The sequence below is a fragment of the Orbicella franksi genome, chromosome 2 (genome assembly GCF_964199315.1).
Source record: "Orbicella franksi chromosome 2, jaOrbFran1.1, whole genome shotgun sequence".
Classification (NCBI taxonomy): Eukaryota; Metazoa; Cnidaria; class Anthozoa; order Scleractinia; family Merulinidae; genus Orbicella; species Orbicella franksi.
In genome coordinates, this window is record NC_138146.1 from 21,465,162 (window position 1) to 21,489,127 (window position 23,966).

At 39.7% G+C, this 23,966-nt stretch overlaps 2 protein-coding genes across 3 annotated transcripts in view; both read left to right on the top strand.

Annotated features, from left to right (window-relative positions):
• The first annotated feature begins 123 nt into the window (after positions 1–123).
• On the top strand, positions 124–23,305 carry LOC145478641 (ankyrin repeat domain-containing protein 17-like). 2 transcript variants are annotated; one of them, XM_081456735.1, is made up of 29 exons: positions 124–402; positions 2,403–2,541; positions 2,683–2,850; positions 4,308–4,439; positions 4,861–5,262; positions 5,477–5,619; positions 6,217–6,338; positions 6,468–6,535; positions 6,626–6,727; positions 6,841–6,930; positions 7,453–7,562; positions 7,929–8,016; positions 8,206–8,333; positions 8,518–9,241; positions 10,265–10,498; positions 10,687–10,832; positions 11,517–11,873; positions 12,120–12,357; positions 12,836–13,032; positions 13,743–14,037; positions 14,262–14,418; positions 14,956–15,192; positions 15,628–15,780; positions 16,273–17,540; positions 20,694–20,923; positions 21,370–21,441; positions 21,707–21,940; positions 22,139–22,180; positions 22,688–23,305. In XM_081456735.1, exons 1-28 carry the CDS (start codon positions 268–270, stop codon positions 22,169–22,171), a joined length of 6,402 nt encoding a protein of 2,133 aa, XP_081312861.1. In that variant the 5' UTR covers positions 124–267; the 3' UTR covers positions 22,172–22,180; positions 22,688–23,305. The 2 variants fall into 2 exon arrangements, with proteins under 2 accessions (XP_081312861.1, XP_081312860.1); XM_081456734.1 differs by having other exon boundaries at positions 125–402; positions 22,136–22,180; positions 22,688–23,302.
• LOC145478648 (uncharacterized) overlaps positions 13,117–23,966 on the top strand; it is a 41,547-nt gene continuing 30,697 nt past the window's right edge. The window contains exon 1 of the mRNA XM_081456743.1: positions 13,117–13,127. The gene's annotated coding sequence lies outside the window, so the exon portion shown is untranslated. The remainder of the gene's footprint in view (positions 13,128–23,966) is intronic.

Consider the following 23,966-nt stretch of genomic DNA (forward strand, 5'->3'; position numbering starts at 1 on the left):
TCTACAGGAATTATGTATTCCCGAACCATATATTTACGCTCATTACATAGGACCGCCATGCTCCTCTGCCCTTTTGCGCAATCTCAGATCCACCATTTACATATATCCGGGGTTTTCCGAGAATCATTGTCACTTGTGATGCCTGAAACATGGCGGATCCTGGCGAGAATGTGAACGAATCTTCACATTTTCACATGAAGTAACCAGTATAATATGCCAAGAAAGCATTTTATAATAGTTGTAAATAACAAAGCAAATACGTAGATAATGTCTATTCATCAGCAACAGAAGTCAGTGGTGAACTCCAGCGCGGTTTTTCCGAACGAAAGGTCGCCATCGATTTCGGATTCGTCAGACGAGGAAGATGATGATTTGGACGACGAAAGCGCCGAACATTCAGCGGTAAGGTCGATTTGTCGCTGTTTAGTATTTTTTATAAAATCTTTTGTCTTAGTTTTATTACGTACAGCAATCTAAAAGGACATTTTCGCTATTTGAACGGCAGAAAAAATGTTCTTGGCATGTTAATTATTCTAACTCCATGATTAATATTAAAGCTATGAAAGCTAACCCTTCGACTTTATGATGGAAAATATTTGTTTGGTAGGAAAGAATTGCTCAGTCGAATGATTATTTAAAATGAAAATGAGCCATTTCCTTGGGAAATGGTCGTATGATCCGTAATAAAATTGATCTACGCGACAGTTTCGGGAAAAGGCGAGCGGTTAGCTATAAAGCGGTTATGTGTTCTTTGCCGCAATGCTCGAGACCAAGTTTGTTCAGTGTATTTATTTTGACGGGTACATTGTTCGCTTTTTATCAAGTTTTAAAAGGGAAATTTTTGATGCCATCGCGGGGAAAAACGGGAAGAGAACACGTATTTTGAGTACATTTCACTTTAAATAACTTAAGCTACGAGTAGTCACAGAGTGCGATGCCTTTCTGCTGAAAGAATCTCTTAATTTCAAGAGTAGGAGGGCATCGGCTTATGAAAAAGCCAAAAGTTTATATAAGACTGATCTTTAATGCTTTAAAAACTGCGACCAAAGAGTCCCTCGCAAAAGCCTCTTGAAGAACAAGGTAGATTTCGTTTCTATTGCAATGTTTGGTTTGTGATCGCTGCCGATCTCTACGGCGGTCAGTTCCGAAGCCTAAAACACGTGCCGGAGGAGTGGTCTAAACGAGAATCGTAGAACTTAAATCGCCATTCGATTGAAATCATCAGTTATTTCTTGTATTAGCCGTTTCCTTTTACAATAATTTTGTCATAAATCTGGCGAAAATGCAAATTGTTTATTTCGTATTCTCAGTTATTTCCTAGCAGTCAAGTATTTAATGACTCAGTGAGCGTATTTAACTTGTGTATTGTGTTCTTCAACCTCATGTCTTGGTGAGCGCTGTCAGAAAACAAGCAAAAGTGTACATTTGTATCGAGAGAAAGTATCAAATTGATGCCCATGTCAAAATGATGTTGTACTGTGATTTCAGCTACAAATGTATGCAATGAGGTTTGTGGCCTGTCCTACACAAGTATCTTTAGTATTCTATTGTTTTTGCCCCAAGGGGATAACTTGAATTACATAATCATGTTACAACATTGTTGTTGTTGTTTGCACATATTGTTTTTCAAGTATTCCTTTTCAGTACTTCTTAGTTTTAAGTCCTGTGAAATCAAGAAAAATGTGTTTTTTATTTGTCGAGCACTGTAAATAATAGAGTTAGCTTCTTTAAACTTCGTTAAAAAAGTATAAAAAACATGTCTGAATTATTGGTCAACCAGTCATACTTTTAGCTTTAGGAGAATATATTTTAAATGACAAGAGTTTTAATGACAAGTCTGTTGTTGTCTCCTTGTTTTTGTCTTATTCTGCATCCTCTGGTTCGAATATTTTGCTAAGAACCTGAGCTGTATAATTTTGTTTATTTGTCAAATTTTGTAATCTTGTATCTTCATGTGGACTCTCCAAATGGCACATCATAGCTATAGGTCAGTTAAGATTTCTAATAGATGAGATTCACATAAGAGGCTTCATCAGACTACATATAATGTGGAATTTAATTTGTAAATGTGTCAGGATAATGAAACTTCAGTGGTGCATTGGTTAGAAAATATTTTAAGAAAGATTAATCTCCCAAGTTCTGTAAAGTTGGAAATTGAAATATAGACCACTAAAGTTCAGAATCTGTTTCAGAGCTAAACTTTCATTGACATGTGCATGTACACTGTATGGTTTTAAAAAAAAAAATTATTTGCTTTACATTCAGGCTAGAAGGTTGAACCCTGTCTGTGGAATATATGATGAAAATGAGCTACTTTCTACTGTAGGCTTATGAACCTATTGTTTAAATCAAAATATATACATGTTTAACTTACCAAAACATTCCCTGCATATCACCTTCAGATGGAGTACATTCTTAGAGCGAAAAGGACTGAACTCACATCGAAACTGATGCTGTCAGGTTCAGATGGTCTGAGTAATGACTTACGGAAGATGGACCCAGAAACTCAGGCTCGTTTAGAGACTCTTTTAGAAGCCGCAGGTATGCTGATGTTTTATTTGGCTAGCTTTTAATCTGCACATTGTTATTGTTATCTGTTTTTTTTTTATCGCACTATTTCTAAATTGTACGTCAAGCAGTACTGGTCTTATGTCACCATGACACAATTTATTTTTCTGCAAGGTGTTGGTAAACTGGCAGATGGGAAAGCATTCACTGATCCAGAAGTTCTTCGCCGGTTGACATCATCCGTCAGCTGTGCACTGGATGAGGCTGCTGCTGCTTTGACAAGGATGAGAACTCAAAATAATGGCATGCCATCTTCAGCTGGTCAAACTACTGCAGATTCAGGTTTGTTGGAGAGTTGCATGCATTTGCTTAGTGTTAAGATACATTCTTACAGTGTCATGGTGTAAATGCCTTTGACTTGTCCAATTTATTTTCGTAGCAATGTAGTTTTCTGTTTCCTCGGCGTCAGATTATGGTAATGAATAAGAGACCAAAGAAACGAAAACTCACACTATTTGGAAGGCTATCAAACCAAAAAGAAATTTGAACTACAAGAATCACCTTAGTATGGCTTGCCAAAGTGTCACAAGTCATGATTTGTCTGTAGTCAATTAGAATGAGAATCATGACTACCTTGATCTGTTGGGGCTGAAAATTGACCCTAGAGCCTGGTGGCAACTTTCAGTTAGCTTCCTTGAATTCTTAGTAGGCCAGTACAGCATTAGTGGCCTTCAGTTTCTAACTAAAAAATATGGTATTTACAGTATGTGAATAAGAATCTCAAATCTCTTGCTGAATCTATAAATAAATAAATAAATAAATATACATTTATATAGTGCCATTTTCCACTAATTGTCCATGGCACTTTACAATACTTTAAAATTAAAATCCTAAGTTTAAAATCCTAAAATTGAAATCCTAATCCTTTAAAAACCTAAAATCCTAAATCCTAAAAGTTAAAATCCTAAGAATTAAATATGCTATATAATACAATTAGGCTACAAATAAAAAGTAAAAACTACAAATCAAATGCACGCTTAAAAAGATAAGTCTTAAGATTAGCCTTAAAAACTGCCTCTGATGATGTAAGTCTGATCTGGAGGGGTAGTTTGTTCCAGAGCCTTGGTGCCGCCACGGAAAAAGCCCTTTCACCATACGTTTTAAGATTTGCTCCAGGCTCATCAAGCAACCTGTTGTTTGAAGATCTTAGTGTGTGACCAGAAATGTTAAATCACAGTAGGTCTCTAATGTAACCAGGGGCCAGTCCATTCAGAGCTTTGTAAGTTAACAACAATATTTTGAAAGTAATCCTAAAATGAACTGGCAACCAATGTAAGTTCCTTAGTATTGGTGTGATGTGTTCCTGCCTTCTAGTCAAGGTAACAAGGCGAGCTGCTGAGTTCTGTACAAGCTGAAGTCTATTAATCAGATACTTTGGGAGACCGTACAGTAGGGCATTACAAAATTTATGACGATCTATGACTTGCACAATCTTAACATGGGACTTTAAAGTACTCTGGGTGAGTCTGGAGTCACACAATTAGAATTTAAATCAAATTGGATTATGAAATTAGAGTTGCAAAAAAGAAAGGGAGAGTCCACCAATGTACCTTTTATTATATATTTCAACTTTAAGTGGTTCCTGTCCACATAATCAGCTTTGGCAAGCAAACTGCCATTTAGTTTTAACCCTGCTATTTCTATTAAAGCTTACATGTGAATGTACTGTAGTTTCAACAAGGCTGATTGTTACAGTACAAGGGTTTTGCTTGAATTTATTCTTTGATGTTTCAATCCAGGGGCTCGAAGCCTTGCAGAAGCTTGCCTGGAAGGTGATGTCAGTGCTGTACGGAAGCTGCTTGAAGAGGGCTGGAGTGTACATGAACCAACTGATGAAGGCGAAAGTTTACTCTCTCTAGCTTGTTCAGCAGGTACTAAATTGGATTGAATCATTCGCAGAGTTATCACTTGTGAATCATTGATGTGTTTTGACTCGATTATTTGTACAGTGTAGTTTGTGGAGACATACTCAATCTAAAGTATACATTGTGATGATGTGTACATGTAATGTGAAATACATAAAATAGTATCACTTAGTTTTATTTGGAAGTTCACGTTTTTCACAGCGTTTGTTTTCTCGATTTATAGAAAGTCATGAAAATTGCAAAAATTAATTGTTGGGAAAATAAGTACATGTAACAATAAGGTACATGCAACATGGCAGCCACACTTTTGTCATTTCGATCTCTCAGGATTGGCTGCAAATTTTCAATAATAAGTTATGACTTGTAACTTATTTTTCTCCAGTTGTATAGAAGTAACCTAGCAGTATCTCAATTCATATACAACCAGGTTATTATGAACTTGCCCAAGTGTTGTTGGCCATGAATGCAAGTGTTGATGATCGTGGGAGTAAAGGAGACTGCACCCCTTTGATGGAAGCCTCCAGTGGTGGCTATATAGATATAGTAAAGTTGCTACTTGAGAACACTGCTGATGTCAATTCACAATCACAAGCTGGTAACACTGCTCTCATCTATGCCTGTTGTGGTGGTTATGAGGATGTTGTTGAGGTGCTTTTAAATCATGGTGCAGACATTGAGGCTCATAACGAGAATGGTCACACACCCCTTATGGAAGCCGCAAGTGGTGGACATGTGAACGTAGCTAAGATGTTACTTGAAAGAGGAGCTTGTATTAACTCTCATTCAAATGAGTTTAAAGAGAGTGCTTTGACCTTGGCGTGCTATAAAGGTATGAAAATGAATGGTTTGAAAAGCAAAAACATCAGTGCACCATGTTGACTTTTATTTTCTCACTTCCTGAAAAAGGCCAGTCAATTTTGCTGAAACATTGATTTTAGAAAAAAAAAGTCTGAAAAACAGAGAAGAACTGTTCATCATAACGTAATAATCACAACAATACAGTGCAAATTTAAATGCATAAATTATGTGTTATTCAAACATAGGTCACCTTGAAATGGTCAAGTTTCTGCTTGATGCTGGAGCTGATCAGGAACACAAGACAGATGAAATGCACACAGCACTGATGGAAGCATCCATGGATGGACATGTGGAAGTGGCAAGGCTTCTTTTGGATCATGGAGCACAGGTGTGTATAGTAGAAACCCAGTAGTGTGGCTACCAACAGGCTACTGGCTGTAATTTGACTGATGTTTTTGTGAACAAAGGGGTAGTAATAGTGAGGTGGAAATGCCATCGGGCTGGTTTCACTCTACATGAAGAATCTTACAATTTAGGACTGTCGTGATTTTCAAGGAATTAGCTTCATATTATTATATTGTCAAAGTAGATAATCTTTGGGATGGTATCAACAGTGCAGGTCTTCTCTTGAAGTGCCAGTATGAAGTATAAAACATTACCAAAATATCTTCTGCCCAATAGTTCGGTTTTGATAATTATTAAAATTCTGACTTGGATATGAGGATTGGGGGAACAAAACAAAGAAATTAACTATTCATTTCTTAACCTTGATGTAATTTATTTTGCTTTATTGTCATGAGCCTCAAAGACAAGTTTGAAATTTAGCATATCAAAATTGGCCAATTAGCCAGGGTAGCAGTGAATGTTCACAGAATTCTAAATTAAACAATTGTAACTTTTTTCTTTGAAATACTTCATGCCATGCCTTGGTTATTGGATGTGATGATTCCCTATCATACCTTCTTATGCCTTGGTTATTTTCCAGGTTAACATGCCAGCTGACAGTTTTGAGTCACCTTTGACATTGGCAGCCTGTGGTGGCCATGTTGAGCTTGCTGACTTGCTCATCAAAAGAGGTGCATTCCTGGAAGAAGTTAATGATGAGGGGTAAGTAGGCGGTAAACAATAGTTGTTTTATTGACAATGACATTACAGGTATATGTAGCGATGTTTTGAAGCTTGAAGCTCTTACCAAGACATGAGTATAATTTCATATTGATTGCACTTGTTTTTTAGGTACACACCTCTCATGGAAGCCTCCCGGGAAGGACATCTGGATATGGTTGCGTTACTTCTTGAACATGGTAAAACTAAAAGGAGATTCTGTTTCAATTTGACCAGTGTGTTGCATGTATGTTGTTTTGTAATATCTGCTGTTTTCTGCTATACTTTAGGAGCTGACATTCATGCACAGACGGAGGAGACTCAGGAGACAGCTTTGAGCTTGGCCTGTTGTGGAGGTTTTCAAGATGTAGCTGCATTTCTTCTTCAAGCAGGTATAATACATGAAGACAGTTTTCCTTTACTAACTGAACAATGTTGTTAAACCAAAATTAATTCTTTCTCATGGAATTATTGCTTATTTTATATTTTATTTCCTTTGTCATAGGTGCCTCCATTGAGCAAGGCTCATCAACTCCTCTGATGGAAGCTGCACAGGAGGGCCATGTTGACCTGGTTAAATTCCTACTGGAGCAAGGTATTATGTTTTCTCAAATTTAGGGCATAACTGTGAACTGAAGTGCACTGGAAACCATTGTTTGCTTGTTTGTTTGATTTGTTGGTTGATTAGTTGATTGGTTGAAAAGACAGACAGATTGTTTGACAAGGACAGACATACCTGTACTACTAAGTTCATTTATCTTAAGTCTTAGAGCAAAGATTCTCCCACTGGTAATTGCGCAAAATAATGTACCCCGTGCAGTGTATAACAAACATTAATAACCTTGGTGAAACGTTTTGAGAGTTGTTTGAGTGATCTGCTTTTGTTTTAACTATACATGTGTAAAATGTGAAGTCTTTCTCATATTCTGCCCTGTCAAAAATGTACCAGAAGCAAGTAAATCATTACAATAGATTACTTGTTATCTTCTTCACAGTGGAGTTCACTGGTCCTGGCTAACAAAAAAACCCTCTCTAGCCTTTATTGCCTTCTACCTCTCTTGTCCTGTCTGCAGCTACAAAATATTTTGACAGTGCTGATATTGACCATTTATTGCAGGGGCTAATGTTAATGCAACAACTGCTACTGGTGATACACCACTGTCTTTTGCTTGTGAGAATGGTCACACTGATGTTGCTGATGTTCTGCTGTCAGCTGGGGCTGAACTGGTGTGAAAGTTTTGTTAACTGTATTATGTTTTCGTGTATTTTATTGCTCTTTACATGGGGTGAAATTTAATTTAGGCAAGGTCCTTCACCAATGCAGATCTCAGGGCTTTTGCCAGGCTCAGTAAATATACAGCTCTTCCATTGGGGGTTGAGCCATTTTACTCACATTGCCTTCACCTTCAGTCTTGGTAAAAGCCTTTCACTCCCATCCCTACCCTCCCTCTAAGTAAGTACATGTATGGGTAAGTTTTAAATTTTTCACTGAGAAATTCATTGTGATTATTCCCGGTGGTTTTTTCTTTGGCTGTGCTTTGAAAGAAGTTGGTAATATTAACTATGTAAATAAGTACTCTTCCTTTGCAATAGGAGCATGAGTCTGAAGCTGGTCGCACACCTCTCATGAAAGCTGCAAGAGCTGGGCATCTCTGTACAGTACAGTTTCTTATCAGCAGAGGTATACCTGCAACTTATCATTACTTTAGTCAAGTCAAATCTGGCATCGATAAGATGGGAAATATTGATTGTTTGTAGTTATTTGTATCAGCATTACTTTTTACACATGAATGTGGGGTCAACCACATCTTTGTGAATGAAACTTATGAAGCAAGTGATGATTAAGAAATTTCCACTTCTGACTTTGTAGGAGCTGATGTTAGCCGGCAAACCACTGTCAATGATCACACGGTGCTTTCTCTTGCTTGTGCTGGTGGGCATTTGGCAGTTGTAGAGTTACTGTTAGCACATGGCGCTGATCCCTTGCATAAGCTAAAGGTGAGAACTGACAGAGGATTTCTCTTTCTGCTTCCCACTTACAAAGAAAATTAAATCTTTTTGAATTCTGGTTCTGTTAATATTGTCATGTTTTCTTATGAGGTTAGATGATATGCCATACATGTGTATATGTAGCATTCATTTAGTTGAGTGGTATTTTATTTTATTTTATTTTTTCCCACAGGACAATTCCAACATTTTAATAGAAGCAGCAAAAGGTGGCCATGCCGCAGTAGTTTGCTTTCTCCTGGAGAATCCCATTGTCTCCAACCCTCCTGAACTACCACTTCATTCATTGCCTGCTACCCTTCCAACTCCCACTGTTCCTCCACCCCGGGTGCCTCCTGTTCATGCAACACAACCCCCAGTCATGGATCATCCAGATATGACAGATATGTCAGCTGAAGCCTTGATGGAAAACCAACAACTGATGCTGAACCAGCTGTCAAACACTCCCTTGTCGCCACAGTCCCCTCTAATGTTGAACACTCCTGCCAACTTTCTCATGCCAGAAATGCCAACCACATCTTGTTCAACCTCCTCTACCAGGCCTTCTGTCAGCCAGTCCATGTCTGATATGTCAAGCAATATGACATCAACAGCCGTGCAGACTGATAACAAGGTTGTGATTTGTGAGAAGCTCCAGCTAATTCAAGGCAAGCTAGCCAAGGCCTTGAAGAGTGCTAACCTCTCGCTGGAGAACATCCCCCCTGAGCTGCTTCAGAGCGTTAATGAGGAGGTGTCAGCACTGAATATTGATGGAGAGGAAATTGCAGTGCCTCCATCACCTTTTTCTATGCCTGTTGGCACTGGTGGAGTGATTGGAGATCAGGATGGTATTGAAGGTTTGATGGTTGCAGAACCTGCACAAACTCTACATGACACTATTGGAGATATGCTTTCTGAAGGTATACCTTTAGTCACCACAATATTAAAAGAAAGAACATTTAGTATGAAACTATATGCATTCAGTCTTTTATATTAGTCCCAAAAGTGAGAAATAGTTCTGTCTTATAATAATATTATACTATGATACTGTCAAAGCTGTGACTGTTGTGATGTCTGAACAAACTCTTTGGAATAGCATTAAAAGAAATGACAGAAACAGCTTGGGTTAGTAGCAGCGGAGGTTTCATTATTAGGGAGTTTTAGCAATGATGACGGCAACGGCGGGGACGAAGCCTTGTAAAAAATGTGTTTTTATTTCACCTTCGAATGTCACACCTTTGTAAATCTGTTCAGGGTGCCTATCGGTCTAAAAACTTGCTCAGGCTAAACATGCACCGACAGCGTTCAATTCAAAAAAAAAATACCAAAAATTAGCCATTGCGGTTTGCTTTCTCCAAAATACGTAGAACTTAGTCATTTCATGTTGTTGTTTTGTAGAGGATGGCAAAGAAATGTACCAAGATTCAAAACGCATGTGCAGAACCATTGTTCTGCTAATTAAACCTTTTGTTTGGGGATGCTCTCGTTGCCGTTGCTGTCGTGGTTTGTTAAAACTCCCTAATGTTTTAAGCAGCAGGGCAAGTGGTTTCACAGGCGGGCGAAACATTTCGAACTGAACTTCTTTATAACAAAAACTGTCTTCTACATAACGTAGATGGTCAAACCAGGTGGGCAAAATCATCCTTTTAGCCTGTCAATTTGGCCGGTGCCCGGCCCTTAGTGAAACCCCAGCAGTAGACAGTTTTCATTTAGATAATAGAGACCTAAGTGCACTCAGTTCTGTATGTATCAAAGTAGTGCATTCAGCTGGAATGTCTGACAATGTTAAAACAATGAATTTTTACTTGTACAACTGTAGGTATTTTAAAGTTACATGTATTGTGATGGGAATTGCTTTAAAAAGCTTGTAAGCGATGGTCTGGCTCGGGCACTAGAACATGGCAGTATTTTAACAGGTTCATGTATGCGCAATATCTTCTCAGATTCAAGCAATAATAGCAGTCCTCCTACTCCTCCTGACCTCAGTACGTCATCCTTGCCACTGACCCCCACCCCATCACCAGCCTCACCTCAGTTTCCACCTATGATTGATGTGGATCAACAGACAGACAGTAACTCAGACACAGCACTCACTTTGGCAGCTGCTGGAGGTCATGATGAGCTTGTAAGCCTTCTGCTAGTCAAAGGCTCTGACATTGAGCACAGGGACAAGAAAGGTACTTACAGAATGCATGGGCAAAATAATTATCAAAGAATAACGATCAGAGACCACTAGAATTAATCTAGATGCACAGTACACCAGTGCTAGATCCATTAACTTAGGAGAACACTTATGGAGTGTTAGTTGTTGGGCATTTAAACAGCGTACATTAATACCATGTTTTTCTCTATGATGTACTTGTAGGCTGCACCCCACTGATTCTAGCAGCCACAGCTGGCCATGCATCCACTGTTGAGATCTTGTTGGATCATGGAGCAGATATTGAGGCTCAGTCAGATCGCACCAAAGACACTGCACTTTCCCTGGCGTGCTCTGGTGGTAGGCAAGAGGTTGGTATCTGGTATTGTAGTTATTTAACAATAGTACTGCTAACATTTTGTTTTATCTTTGTTATTTTTTTTTTTTTTTTTGCATCATGAAGCATTGATTTGATTTCTAAGTAGAATTATCTCCATGGGTGTTAAACTGTAAGAAGATAATGAAAACTGAAAACCATGTTAAAGATGGTTAGTTTAAAAAATTTCTTTACCAAAGGGAGGTTGGTGTTACATTTTCTCCAAGAAAATTATTCACACTTTAAGTCTAGAAAAACTTAGAGATCTCAAGAGTGCATTATCTTTTTAGATAACATTCTAACTGGTTTAGAATGTAGCATGAAAAGCAAGAATATTTATATCTGAGAAGGGGCAGCGATTGCACTAACAAATCAACATCTGGGACATAAGGGCCCTATAATTTCTAGCCCAGCATCTATTACAAAATAATGCATGCTCAGCTCCTTGGAATTTTAAGGAAGAGAATGGCAATCAAACTTTAGGTTTATATAAAAAAATACAAGAAATAAACAGATGAGCATGTAGGAAGGTGGTACATGTATCAGTATTTGCATGGGTACTTCAATATGCATGTCAAAAATGTCTTAGATGACAAGAATGTGATTGCACGTCAATCAACGATGTTTATTTGTTGTCTCAATGAAGTAAAACACCTAAAATGATCATCTTTCTCATCAGGTGGTTGAGTTGCTGATTGCTAAAGGAGCAAACTTTGAACACCGCAATGTGTCTGATTACACTCCACTAAGTCTTGCTGCATCTGGAGGTTATGTTGGTATCATCAAACTTCTGCTGAGCCATGGTGCTGAAATCAATTCTCGCACTGGGAGCAAACTTGGAATATCACCATTGATGTTGGCATCAATGAATGGCCACACAGCAGCTGTTAAACTCCTGCTGGATATGGGAAGTGACATCAATGCACAGATCGAGACCAATAGAAACACTGCGCTGACTTTGGCCTGCTTTCAAGGACGACATGAGGTTGTAAACCTGCTGGTGGAAAGGAAGGCAAATATTGAACATCGTGCAAAGGTAAAATTAATGGGCCATGTCTGAGTTACCTTGTGCCTCTTTTTCAAAACGAATCTCCATGCAAAACCTTCACATGAAAATGAGTTTGATTTGCATGAGGATGAACTTGTAGGCAAACTAATTTTAATGTGAATGGTTTCACATGAAGTACCACTGGGTAGCTGGTATTGGGTCTTGTGGGCTTGGATCTTTGCAGGTTGAAACAAAAATCGTTTAATGTCTATTTCATGATTATTTGTTTTATAGACTGGTCTGACTCCCCTTATGGAAGCAGCATCTGGTGGGTATGTGGAGGTGGGTAGAATCCTTCTTGACAAAGGAGGTGATGTTAATGCTCCACCTGTTCCATCCTCTCGGGACACAGCTCTGACCATAGCTGCAGACAAAGGACATTACAAGTTTTGTGACCTGTTACTTTCACGTGGAGCCATGGTAGATGTGAAAAATAAGAAAGGAAACTCACCTCTGTGGTTGGCAGCTAATGGTATGTAGCTAAGAAGTCGTCTTTAAATCTTGATATTGGTAATGGTGAATTGTTTGTTCAAGTTTAAATATTTGATTATGGCATTTTCCCCAAAGCTATGACTGTGGATATAGTCCTTTGAGTTCAAGTTCCAGCCCCCTGACTTCTTGCCCTTTTAGTATGTTTGGTGTGAGAGTTGTGGTGCTACATTGTGTCCATCAAGATAATGTACCCTAGCTGACACTTCTTTCTTTTTGTTGCCTTTCTACCAATCAGTGCAGTGATCTCTACAATACATTTTTTTTAATCGCTACATTAGATATTAAACAAGGCTGGAGCAAAGCAATTAAATATCTAGTGTAGACTACCTGCAGCTACAGTACGTCTTTATTGTTAAGTCACTATAGATTTCTGACTGTCTCATTGAGTGTACAGAAACATGAGCAATCCATGCTCTTTTAAGTCACTGTTGATTGATATGGCAATGTTTATTTTTAAGGGGGCCATCTGGAAGTATGCCAGCTGCTCTTTAGTTATGGTGCAGATGTTGATAGTCAAGACAACAGAAAGGTGTCCATTCTTATGGCAGCATTCAGAAAGGGCCACATAAAAGTTGTCAAATGGCTTGTCAAGCATGTCCATCAGTTCCCCTCTGACTCTGAATGTACACGATTTGTATCCACTCTTTCTGATAAGGTATGACTCTGCTGGAGATAGTTTCAATGCTTTTTGTAAACAGTCTCTGAGAATGCATTGATCCCTCAAACACTGCAATCCTCAACAGACCTAGAGTTAACGCTCAAAGGAAAAATAGTATTTTTGGGGACTCATTTTTAAACCTTTTTTGATAACAGTCTTTTGTGTAAGCATGTGTTTACAGTGTGCCCTCTTGCATTTCAATGTTCCATCCGTTATGGCTATCTCTTTAGGATTCATTTTGTGATGGGAAGGAGGGAACAAAGATGTAATGGTGTAAATCATGACAACTCTTTTGCCTACAATTGTAGTTTAAGAATGTTTTAGGTTGCGTTTCTATCAGAAAATCCAAGATTGGATTCTTAAATGCGAAAGAATCTGAAAACGGATTTTGCGTTTCTTTACTAAACAGATCAATCCAAGATCTCTCAGATCATGATGAGTCAAAGGAACCGAAGAATCCACTCTGGGCAAGGATTCTTTGGTTCTTTTGACGCCCCATGATCTGAGAGATCTTGGTTTGATCTGTTGAGTAAAGAATCGCAAAATCCGTTTTTGGATTCTTTCGGATTTAAGAATCCAATCTTGGATTTTCTTAAAGAAACGCACCCTTAGTCATTTCTGATAGTTGCCATTATGGTTGTTCTGTAATTCTAGTAATTTATTACTGTTTCTGTTTCACTGTCAACCAACTTGTTCCTCCGTTGCAGGAACTTTTGAACAAGTGTCACAAGAATATGGAGATAATAATAACAGCTAAAGACCGCCAGGCTGCAGAGGCCAACAAGAATGCGTCCATACTCCTGGAGCAAATTGACTTGGAGAAAGAACGTGAAGAGCTGAAGAAAGCGGCTGCTGCCCGAAAGAGAGACAAGAAAAAACAAAAGAAGAAGAAGAAACTCCAAGCAGAGAAAGAGACAGAGACAAATGTTAAGAATATGGCTGAAAAAGAAAACAGTGATGATAGTAGTGAGCCTGAAAGGAAGATTTCTGCTGAAAATAGTGGTATGTGTGGTTTGTGAACTTGTGAATTGTGAATAAACCACTCTTTACTGGGTTGTCAGAGAATTCACTATCTGATCAGGAAATGGTAAATTTCTTGATGAGTTGATCCCCTTGTGCATGCCTATTTGTGTCATTGCCACATTATGATATAGCTTTTACAATCTAGTGATCTAGTGCTTACAGGTAACTCTTATTGGTTGTGTTTTTTACATTCTTATTTATAGTGAATACAAGTGTTTTGCCACCACCACTGAGTACATCTGCAGTGATTGACAGCAACACTGTTAGTGGCGTCAGGACAAGGAAATCATCGACTGGCTCCCTGGATACACTTACAAGTATTGCGATCACTGCTGCTGTCACAACAACATCGACTGGAAAGTATGGACACAGTCTTACTGTTTTCAATGTTTTCCATATTTTTTGGACAGTAGAAAACTGGCTTTTAGTTGTAAGCCATGTGATCTTGTATGATTGGGGTCTTAGCTTGACAAAAAGCACTTAGATGGGGTAGAGGTTGTGCATGATATTAAAACATGTAATATTTTCATACATAATATTTTATATTAAGGAATGTTTAAACAATGCTTAATGTAGTGTGGGAGTTTTAAAGGGGCTCGGTTGCAGTAGTTTGAGTAAACACCAAAGACATAATAATAAACCATAAAGGAACAAGGATGGTTAAGGATGGAGAAGATTTACACAGATTACAAACGACAAACTTCCAAAATTTATGCTTAAACTTTTCAAAATGAATGTACAGACTGTGACGTAGCTCCTTTAAGAGTGTCTGTGACTAGCTTACTAATCACTTTAAAATTTTTCTTATATGCCTATGGATGTGTCTGTACTTAGGGATATATCCAAACAAGAACGCATAATTCTGATAAGGAGAACCTTGCTTTATATTTTTCTCAGGTCTACTGATGTGATCAGTGTTATGAAAACTGCTGAGATCACCAAAGTAGTGGCCAGTACCATCATGACTCAGACTACTCCCCACAGTGCTCTGTCGCCCATCACCGTGGCCACTGCTGCAGCCCAGTGTCTCGCTGTCACTCTCACAACAACAACGGCTACTACTAAAATGTCCACCTTGCCGAGTCCTAAGAAGGGTAAAAAACACGAGGATGGCTGGAAGGAGGTTGTAAGAAGGTACAGTATGTCTTTAGAATTGATTAGACAGAATAACCCTAAATTCCTAAGAGTGATTAACTATAAATTCCTTTTTAATTGGAAAGCTGATGAGAACTATGAAAATTTTCAGCCTCAGTTGAACATCGCTATCTCGAACTCCCCGCTATCTTCACCTGCACTGTGTAAAATTTTTGAGTGGCTGCCAAATTAATTTCAAAAATCAGTAAGAAGAATTATTTGGGACTGGAAACGTTTCAGCTCTTAAAACACCTAATACAGTTTTTTTTCCATCTTTTACTGAAGTGTGTGTTCTGGTCGCTTTTTATCTTCTCTTCTGGAAAGACTTCTGGGTCACGCCTTCTGTTTCGTTTTTTGATGTTGTTTGGCTTCCTTTTTCAAACCTCTCTATTTGTAATGAAGACCTTTATTGTAACTAATGGTTTTGCGTTGTAGGTCCAAGAAAATGTCCGTTTCGTCTTCTGTGATCAGTCGTGTGATTGGTCGAGGAGGGTGCAATATCAACGCTATCCGTGAAACAACTGGAGCCCACATTGACATCGATACCAATCGGCAGAAAACAACCGGCAGCTGTATAGTTACTATCAAGTAGGATTCCTTCCTTTTGTTCTCTCTAACTGGCGCTCTTTCTCGCCTGAATTTTTTTATTGCTGTGTTAATCCATAGTTAATAGAGGGAAATGGTTGAGAAACCTGGTGAACATCAGAGAAGCAAACAAACAGGCTAAGATTTATGTTGGAAGGTCCTTGGCCTTGCACATCTTTTGTGTCATGCTCATAGACTATGCATGAATTACATGATCGCAACGCTTCGATTGGTTAGTTGTATGAGCACACATAAGCACCTTTTGTTTTTTTGCCAGGTTTTGTGCAAGGTAAATCCCCAAAATAGCCAACAAAAACATACAGCAAAGACCTTTGCCGGGTTTCTTATCAATTTATCTTCATCAACTATGGTTAATCTATTGGAGTGCTTGCGTATCTCGTAAATAGAGTATGGTAAATGCTCAAGAAAGTCAGTACTTTGTTAGCTTGCTTGTTACATCACTGATCACACCGTTTTGTAATTTGCATTTTCCAGGGGACCTGCTGATGCAACACGACAAGCGCACCAGCTCATCTCGGCCTTAGTCAAGGACCCTGAGTGTGATATTAATGACGTCCTTCCCCGGAAAAAGCACCTTCATTCTCCAATCAGCCGTTCATCGGTCGCTACAACAATCACCACCTCAGTCACCTCCACAGTCTCTCATCACAGAACCCTCTCAGAACCTAAACCCATCACTACATCCTCTAAAGTACCTTCGACAACACAGTCCACCCAAACACGAACCACAACGAAAACCACCACAGCTGTTGGCCCTCAAAGCTTGTCCAGCTCTTGGCCATCTACTAATAGTACCCCCGTGGCACAGGTTACCACATCCGTCAGCTGCACCACTGCGAAGAGTACCGTGACTTCATCAACCCATATGCCGAGCACGGCACGTTGGGCGACTACAACGCAAACTGCATCTAACACCAGCAAGAAGGCACCACTGGCCGCTGCGCAAGTTGCAGCAGCAAGTTCGCATTCCAGTGCTGTTCCTGTGGCTTCCGCGTCTGTCAGGAAGACTTCTGGTGGAGCCGCAAATATCAGTGGTTCTTCTAGTTCCGGTGTGGTCAAGCCCCCAACACCTGCTAAGCGACAATTGTTTCCTGAAACACCAGCTGAGGCGTCAAGGAAAAATTCATCAAGCAAAACGGCCAGGGTAGTCAAGGGATCTCCTTCCTATTCATCTGTTGCAATGGGAGTAACTGGTGCCACTGGGGGTGGTGCACTGGATGGCGTACTACCAATAACAACTTCAGCTTCATCCTCAGTAACAAGCTCTGTGACTACATCCTTGGGTTCTTCAAATCTTCCAGCTGCTATTAGCAATATCCTGTCACACGTCGGCCAGACGCTGAGTCCCAGTGTATGGAATGATATAGCGCATCCCAGCATCCGACCAAACGTCGGGCCTGTCTCGGAGCTAGACCATCCCTCATCAGCATCTCCGGCAGATCCTATCACGCAGCCCCTGTATATCACAACTCCAGGGGCCCTGTTTACCCCTCTCCCACACGAGTCTGTGTCATCCTCCCCACCCAACACCTCTGGTTCCCCGGTGCCGACTACAACACCTTCAACGTCGACATCACCCAACTCCTCCCCCATAGGGACATCGCTTGCCCCTGGTAGTAACACTCTGGTCGAGTCTGGTGACAAACCATCCCTGAGGCCAATAGGAACTGAAAGAGCATCGAGGAGAGTGTGCGCAAGTCCACTTCCCTCAGTACCTGGAATATCACCGCTAATAGGAACAGGTATTTGAGACTTTGATCTAGAAATACTCTGAAACGTTCTTTACCCATTTAAGTGTTGAGACAGTTTTGCAAATCGGACGTTTTTGAACCTAGATGCGTACTTTCCTTGATAAAAGAGACACCTTTTTCGTCAATAGCCACTCACACCCAAGCAATGTTGAAACGGGCTTTTGCGACGCAACCATGTAGTTACAACATTGCAACGGGGAGAAGGGGGCGAAATATGAGGAGAGTAGGTAAGACAAGTTACACTTGAAAGCCGAGAGTTTGCTTTCGAGCTGTGTCTCAACTACGTTTGTCCCAGATTGAAGAAGAAATGCCCATACTTTGGTTTAGAGTGACCCTAAAATGTTAAGAGCAGCTTCGTCTAAATATCAACTATTCTTGGAAATAGCGAAAAAATCGAATTTCTTCAAACTCGCCCAAAATGAAGCCCTACGGGCACTAGTTACAAAAATATTGTTTTAAATTCGATAAATCAAAAATTAATTTTTTGCGCAATTTTTTCTTTTCGATGCCCCAAATCGGCCAAAATCGATCGAAAATGAGCGGCATATTCAGAGGCTCGTAAACTCAAAAGTAAAAATCTTCATAACAAACTGATTGGACGTTGTATTTGTACTTCCTTTCTTGTATGTTTAGAGCTAAACAGATCGCAATTTGATTAAAACTAAAATATTTGACGATTTTTCTAAATTAACGACCCAAGACAGCTAAACAAGAGGTCTACATTTAGCCTATTTTCAAATGCTAAAAAGGCGTTCTGGTACACGGCTTTTCCCAAAACGACTAGTTTGGTCTGAAAGAGCATTGTTTCTTCTTCAAATTAGTGAAATAAAATTTTTGGGTAAATAAAATTGCGAGCGCTGAGATAGCGAACTAAATGTAGCACTTCTTCCTGAAAACGTGACCTTTGACCCATGCGTAACGAAACCGATTACTGCAAGAAAACCCGGAAGAAAAGCAAACGCTTCGTTATTTTGAAACATTTTCTAGTGATATCCCTCCGAAACCATTATTGTAAGAAACTATTTCCAGATATGAAATCTCACAGGGTCAAAGAAGGAGCTAAAGGACGCATTTTGACACAAGAGCTTTGTTTGCTGAGAATTGAAGTCAATGACCGTTCACGAATTCCAGTGAAATTTGCGAACTTGAAGTATGTTAGCCGATACTTACGTGAATCTTTATACTGATTTATGCAAGAGTCGTCTTCTTGGATTAACCTTCAAAAGAAGCTGGATCCACATTTGGAAACAAATGTTTAATGTTCCGTTATCTGCCCGCTGCTATAAATTCCGTGCACATGCCGACCGCGTGTTTGTCGTAAAACCAACTGAACTCCACTGACAGTTTCCATAGGCAACCCCAAAATAAACAATCCCGCAAAATGTAAAGTGAAATTAGCTGTCTTCATGAACAGTTAGAAGCTAGACCCAAGACCCATTACCATTAAAAAATGCTTGGTTTTATTTGTTTGCGTTGACTTTGTTCACTCAGTATTTCTTACCGCGAATCGGTCACGCCAAAATACTGCAGACCGTGCAGACTTGTTTGGGCCTTTAATTTTCACTCATTTTTTTGGCGCTAGTTACAAAATGGTGTTCAACATATCTGAAAGTTTGTCATTTATCCACAGGCCGCACAAGCGCAGTATGTGACTTTTGATTCAATAGACAAACGCGTAGAAGACTTTGTGTGGGAAACTTACTCAGTCTGCACGGTCTGCAGTGTTTTGGCGTGACCGATACGCATTATTCGAACGTGACAGTAACTACTGAGTGAACAAAGTAAAATCAAGCACTTTTTAAAGGCAATGGAACTTGACTCTAGCTTCTAACTGTTCACGAAGACAGTCAATTTCACTTAACATTTTGCGGGATTGTTTATTTTGGGGTTGCCCGAGGAAACTGTCAGTGGAGTTCAGTTAGTTTTACGACAAACATGCGGTCGGCATGTGCATGGAATTTATAGCAGCGGGCAGATCACGGAACATTAAACATTTCTTCTTTTACAAGTTTCCAAAACTGGATCCAGTTTCTTTTGATGGCTAATCCAAGAAGACGATTCTGCCATAAGTATAAATATTCAGGTAAGTATCGGCTAACATACTTCAAGTTCGCAAATTTCATTGGAATTCGTTAACGGTCATTGGCTTCAATTCCCCGCAAACAAAGTTCTTGTGTCAAAATGCGCCCTTTAGCTCCTTCTTTGACCCTATAAGATTTCATATCTGGAAATAGTTTCTTGCAATAATGGTTCGGAGAGAAATCACTAGCAAGTGTTTCAAAATAACGAAGCGTTTGCTTTTCTTCCGGGTTTTCTTGCAGTAATCGGTTTCCGTTACGCTTGGGTCAAAGGTCACGTTTTCAGGAAGAAGTGCTGCATTTAGTTCGCTATCTCAGCGTTCGCGATTTTATTTACCCAAAAATTTTATTTCACTAATTTGAAGAAGAAACAATGCTCTTTCAGACCAAACTAGTCGTTTTGGGAAAAGCCGTGTACCAGAACTTCTTTTTAGCATTTGAAAATAGGCTAAATGTAGTCCTCTTGTTAAGCTGTCTTGGGTTGTTAACTTTGAAAAATCGTCAAATATTTTAGTTTTAATCAAATTGCGATCTGTTTAGCTCTAAACATACAAGAAAGGAAGTACAAATACAACGTCCAATCAGTTTGTTATGAAGATTTTTACTTTTGAGTTTACGAGCCTCTGAATATGCCGCTCATTTTCGATCGATTTTGGCCGAATTGGGGCATCGAAAGGAAAAAATTGCGTAAAAAAAATAAGTTTTGATTTATCGAACTTAAAACAACATTTTTAACTAGTGCCCGTAGGGCTTCATTTTGGACGAGTTTGAAGAAATTCGATTTTTTCGCTATTTCCAAGTCTGGTTCATATTTAGGCGAAGCTGCTCTTAAAAACGTGCGAGTGTTTGAATAGTGATGCTAAATGGTAATTGCTTGGGATTAAGTGATAGTAAACCACGCTATGAATCAGCGTAAACTTATAACATGTACACAGACACATTGATGTTCTATTCACGTTATTGTCTGATTCACAATTAACTTTATTATGAAGTCCGCGAGAAACCTATCGAAGTAGAAGTTTTTCAATTTTAAACGTTTGAACAAAGTTTCCTTCTTTCAATCCAGAGGGAACACAGGTCGCTGGAGTTTGGAGCTACTCCTATGCCCCAGATCCCACGCTGTCAGCAGGATGGTCGGCCGCACCCTCAGTTTCAACAGCGCCGTCACCCCCTCTAATCAGCGGAAGTAACTCGTTACCAGGCTCAGAGGAGGAGCAGTTTGGTGTGAACCCAGGGGATACGCTACAGACATTCTTGGAACGGCTGTCGCTCTCGAGCCATCTTGGTCTCTTCCAGGTAAAGATAGATATCTCATATGTCACGCTGCACAAAGCATTCTACTGTGACACGTGCAAATGAAGTGCTCTGAACTGTAAAGTTTCCTAATTCTGTTATCATCTTCCTGCCGTCACTTGTTCTTACTGTTGACGTTAATTCAAATTGCGCGCGCCAACCTGCGATTTTGTAGTGTGTGCTCTGTTACAACACGTGAATCCATGTTGGCGTCAAGAGATTTAATATGAACGATATCGTCACACGTCTTTGGAAAAACTGCATGCAGTTTACGGCTGCACTGGAGGATCTGGGTAAAACATCTTAGTTCAGTTCTTTAACCCCGTACTGCCGCAAAACACTTGGACTTTGTATTTTTGTGTTGTATTTTGTTACGTTACGTTTCGTTGCTTCGCTTTGCTTTGTTTTGTGTTGTTTTATTTAATGTATATTGTTTTCCTTTTCTTTAGAAAAACGAAATAGACCTGGACGCCTTACTGTTGATGTCGGAAAAAGACTATGCAGATATCGGTCTGCCGAAGGTGAGAGAGCTCAGGTTCTTCTTGTATATGTATATATTTGCATTCCGTGAACTGATGTATCGCCTAAATATTTCTGATATTAGAAGATATAGGCGCGATCTCGAGTCCGGTCTACGTTCCTCACCGTGCCTTCGGGAGAGCTTTCCCGCACAGCGGCTGGTAATCGAGCCTATAGAAGATGCACATTATCGTACCTGTTATTTCACTTTGACTCGTCAAGCAAACTAACAAGTGACATCTTTCTTGGTTTCCCTTTCAACTTTAGGGACCTCGGGTGAAGCTGTTGAACAGCACTCGACAGCTTTACACCAGCGACACACCAGAGTTCAGTACGGTCCCACCTGGTGCCTCCCCCGGTTCAAGACCCGCCGGTCGAAATACTGGCTGGAGTCCTCAGGGGGGGATCATCGCGACCTCAACGACAGCAACGACTGTAGCTGCCGGGGTTCCGTTTGGGGCGAAAAGGGCTCCGGGTCGGAAAGTCGATCCAAGCAAACGAGTAAGTGAAAGTCTAGTCTTCTTTTTTTATGGAGGAATCAAAGCGAATGTTAATTTGTAGTGACTAGATTTGTTTGATGTAAACTTTGTAACTGTGTCTGGTAGAACATTCTTTCGAAACGTCGAAATGCAGTCCTGGGCAGGAACTCAACTGCCTGTAGTTCTGTGGATTAACTTTTCTTCTTTTATCCTGCAGCAGGGGTGGAAATCATGGAGTCGGACAGCGGTTTAAATCTAAGCGGTAAGTTTATTCGCTTTATTTAAACATAACTGAAGAAAATCCAATATGAGTTTCTTTTTTACTGTATATGTTGGAAGAACACGACAAAATTTTTACAATAGCTTTAGCCATTGTCGCGCCGTTTCCCACAATGCTGGTTCGGCCGGTGCAAACGCGCTCTCGAATTTTAGTTTTTTGAGCTGGTTTTTGATTCGAAGAAGAAGAACAGCAGACAAACAAATTAGACGAGGAGAGATAATATCGATGGCAGTTAAAGAGCGAGGAGAATTTAGACTTCCTGGGAGCAAAGGGTGAAGGAAGGACCAGTACTTCGAAGCAAATATTCTTTCAGTTTTCGCTGGTTTTAGTACATTATATCATGGTGGGTACGTCTTGGCCTTCAATTATACATTCAACTGGAGTTTAGTGCTCGTTTTCCCTCAGTATGGCAAGGGAAAACTAATACGTAGAGATACACGTTGTGCCCCTAGTCTCTTTACTAAGTACATCAACTCTTATCCTTTTCAGGGATCACCAAGTAAACTTCGACATTGTTAAACTCTGGACAACAGAGGACTCTTGAAAAACGGACCTAACTTTATTTTGGGTTAATTGGAGCTATAAATGATGAATAAATCTTAGGTTCAATCGATATTGTGAAGTGTGCTTGATTAAGACCGGTCTTGCATGTGAGGAATGTGTTAGATGAGAATAAGCCACCCATTTGTTTGTTTAAATAATGTGAAAATCGTTAAGAAAAACCTGTCAGTTTCATTTGGAACCTACCACGACAAACGTTATAGTTTCCATAAAACCTTGAAGAAGTAATGAGAGAGTGATGCGTCTGAGAACCATATCAACTGGTTAAGGCTAACGGATATCTTTAGAGGTGTTTCGCGTCCAAGCGATGTAGTCTGTCCGGTTTAGGCTGTGGTTACACCTAATCGTACTCTTTTGGAACACTTTGGTGGCATATCAGCAAGTTTGGTCCAGCCATGGATCGTATGTTAGCGAGAGAGCACTATCTGCTGCCGAAGCGTACCTAAAAGGTACCATTAAGTATTTTACCCTACCCAAATTCGGCCTATTATAAGGTTGATATCGTAAACATATCAGGTCAGTGACTTGATATCGTAGGATATCAGGACTGTAGACACGGCTTTTGATTGGCTAATTTCGAATTTGAGTGCGGTAAATAATTGAGCTGGCTATCAAACTAAACTAAAATCAAAGGTAACAGCAGTAACTTTTAACTAAAAGTAACTTTACCAGTAACTTTTAACTAAAATCAAAGGTAACACCGGTAACTTTTCGTCAGCTAAGAGAAGCGAAAAGGTCTATGGGGACGAGAATGACACCCTTCAACTTGCCATGTACAGTATAGGGTTTCCTAGCTCGGTTTACGTTAGCTCGTCTAAAAATCTAATTTTGTCTGGCTTCACAGAGACTGGTTTCGCTTTTATTCAAGAAGACTATAGAGCAATTTGACTTAGTGTTTTGTCTCTTGAGCTCCATGTTTTCATGGAAACGATGCATTCACTGTTTTGATGCAAAAAGTACGAAATTGCGATTTACTCGAGATCAAACAATTTTTTTATTCTCGTGTATTCTACTTGCCTTGGTCGTGATATGGTGTTCAAATATTTGGAATCAGCAGATGTCATACAGAGTGGTTTATGAGGGTCGGCTGCTTGGCATGCTGGGATGAGGCAGGAAGGTCTGTCCCCTTTCCTTTCAGTCTCTTGCCCATTGACCGGAGCGTGAAACCTAGCTCTGTTATAATTGAGAATAGAAGTGAGGTCAAGTG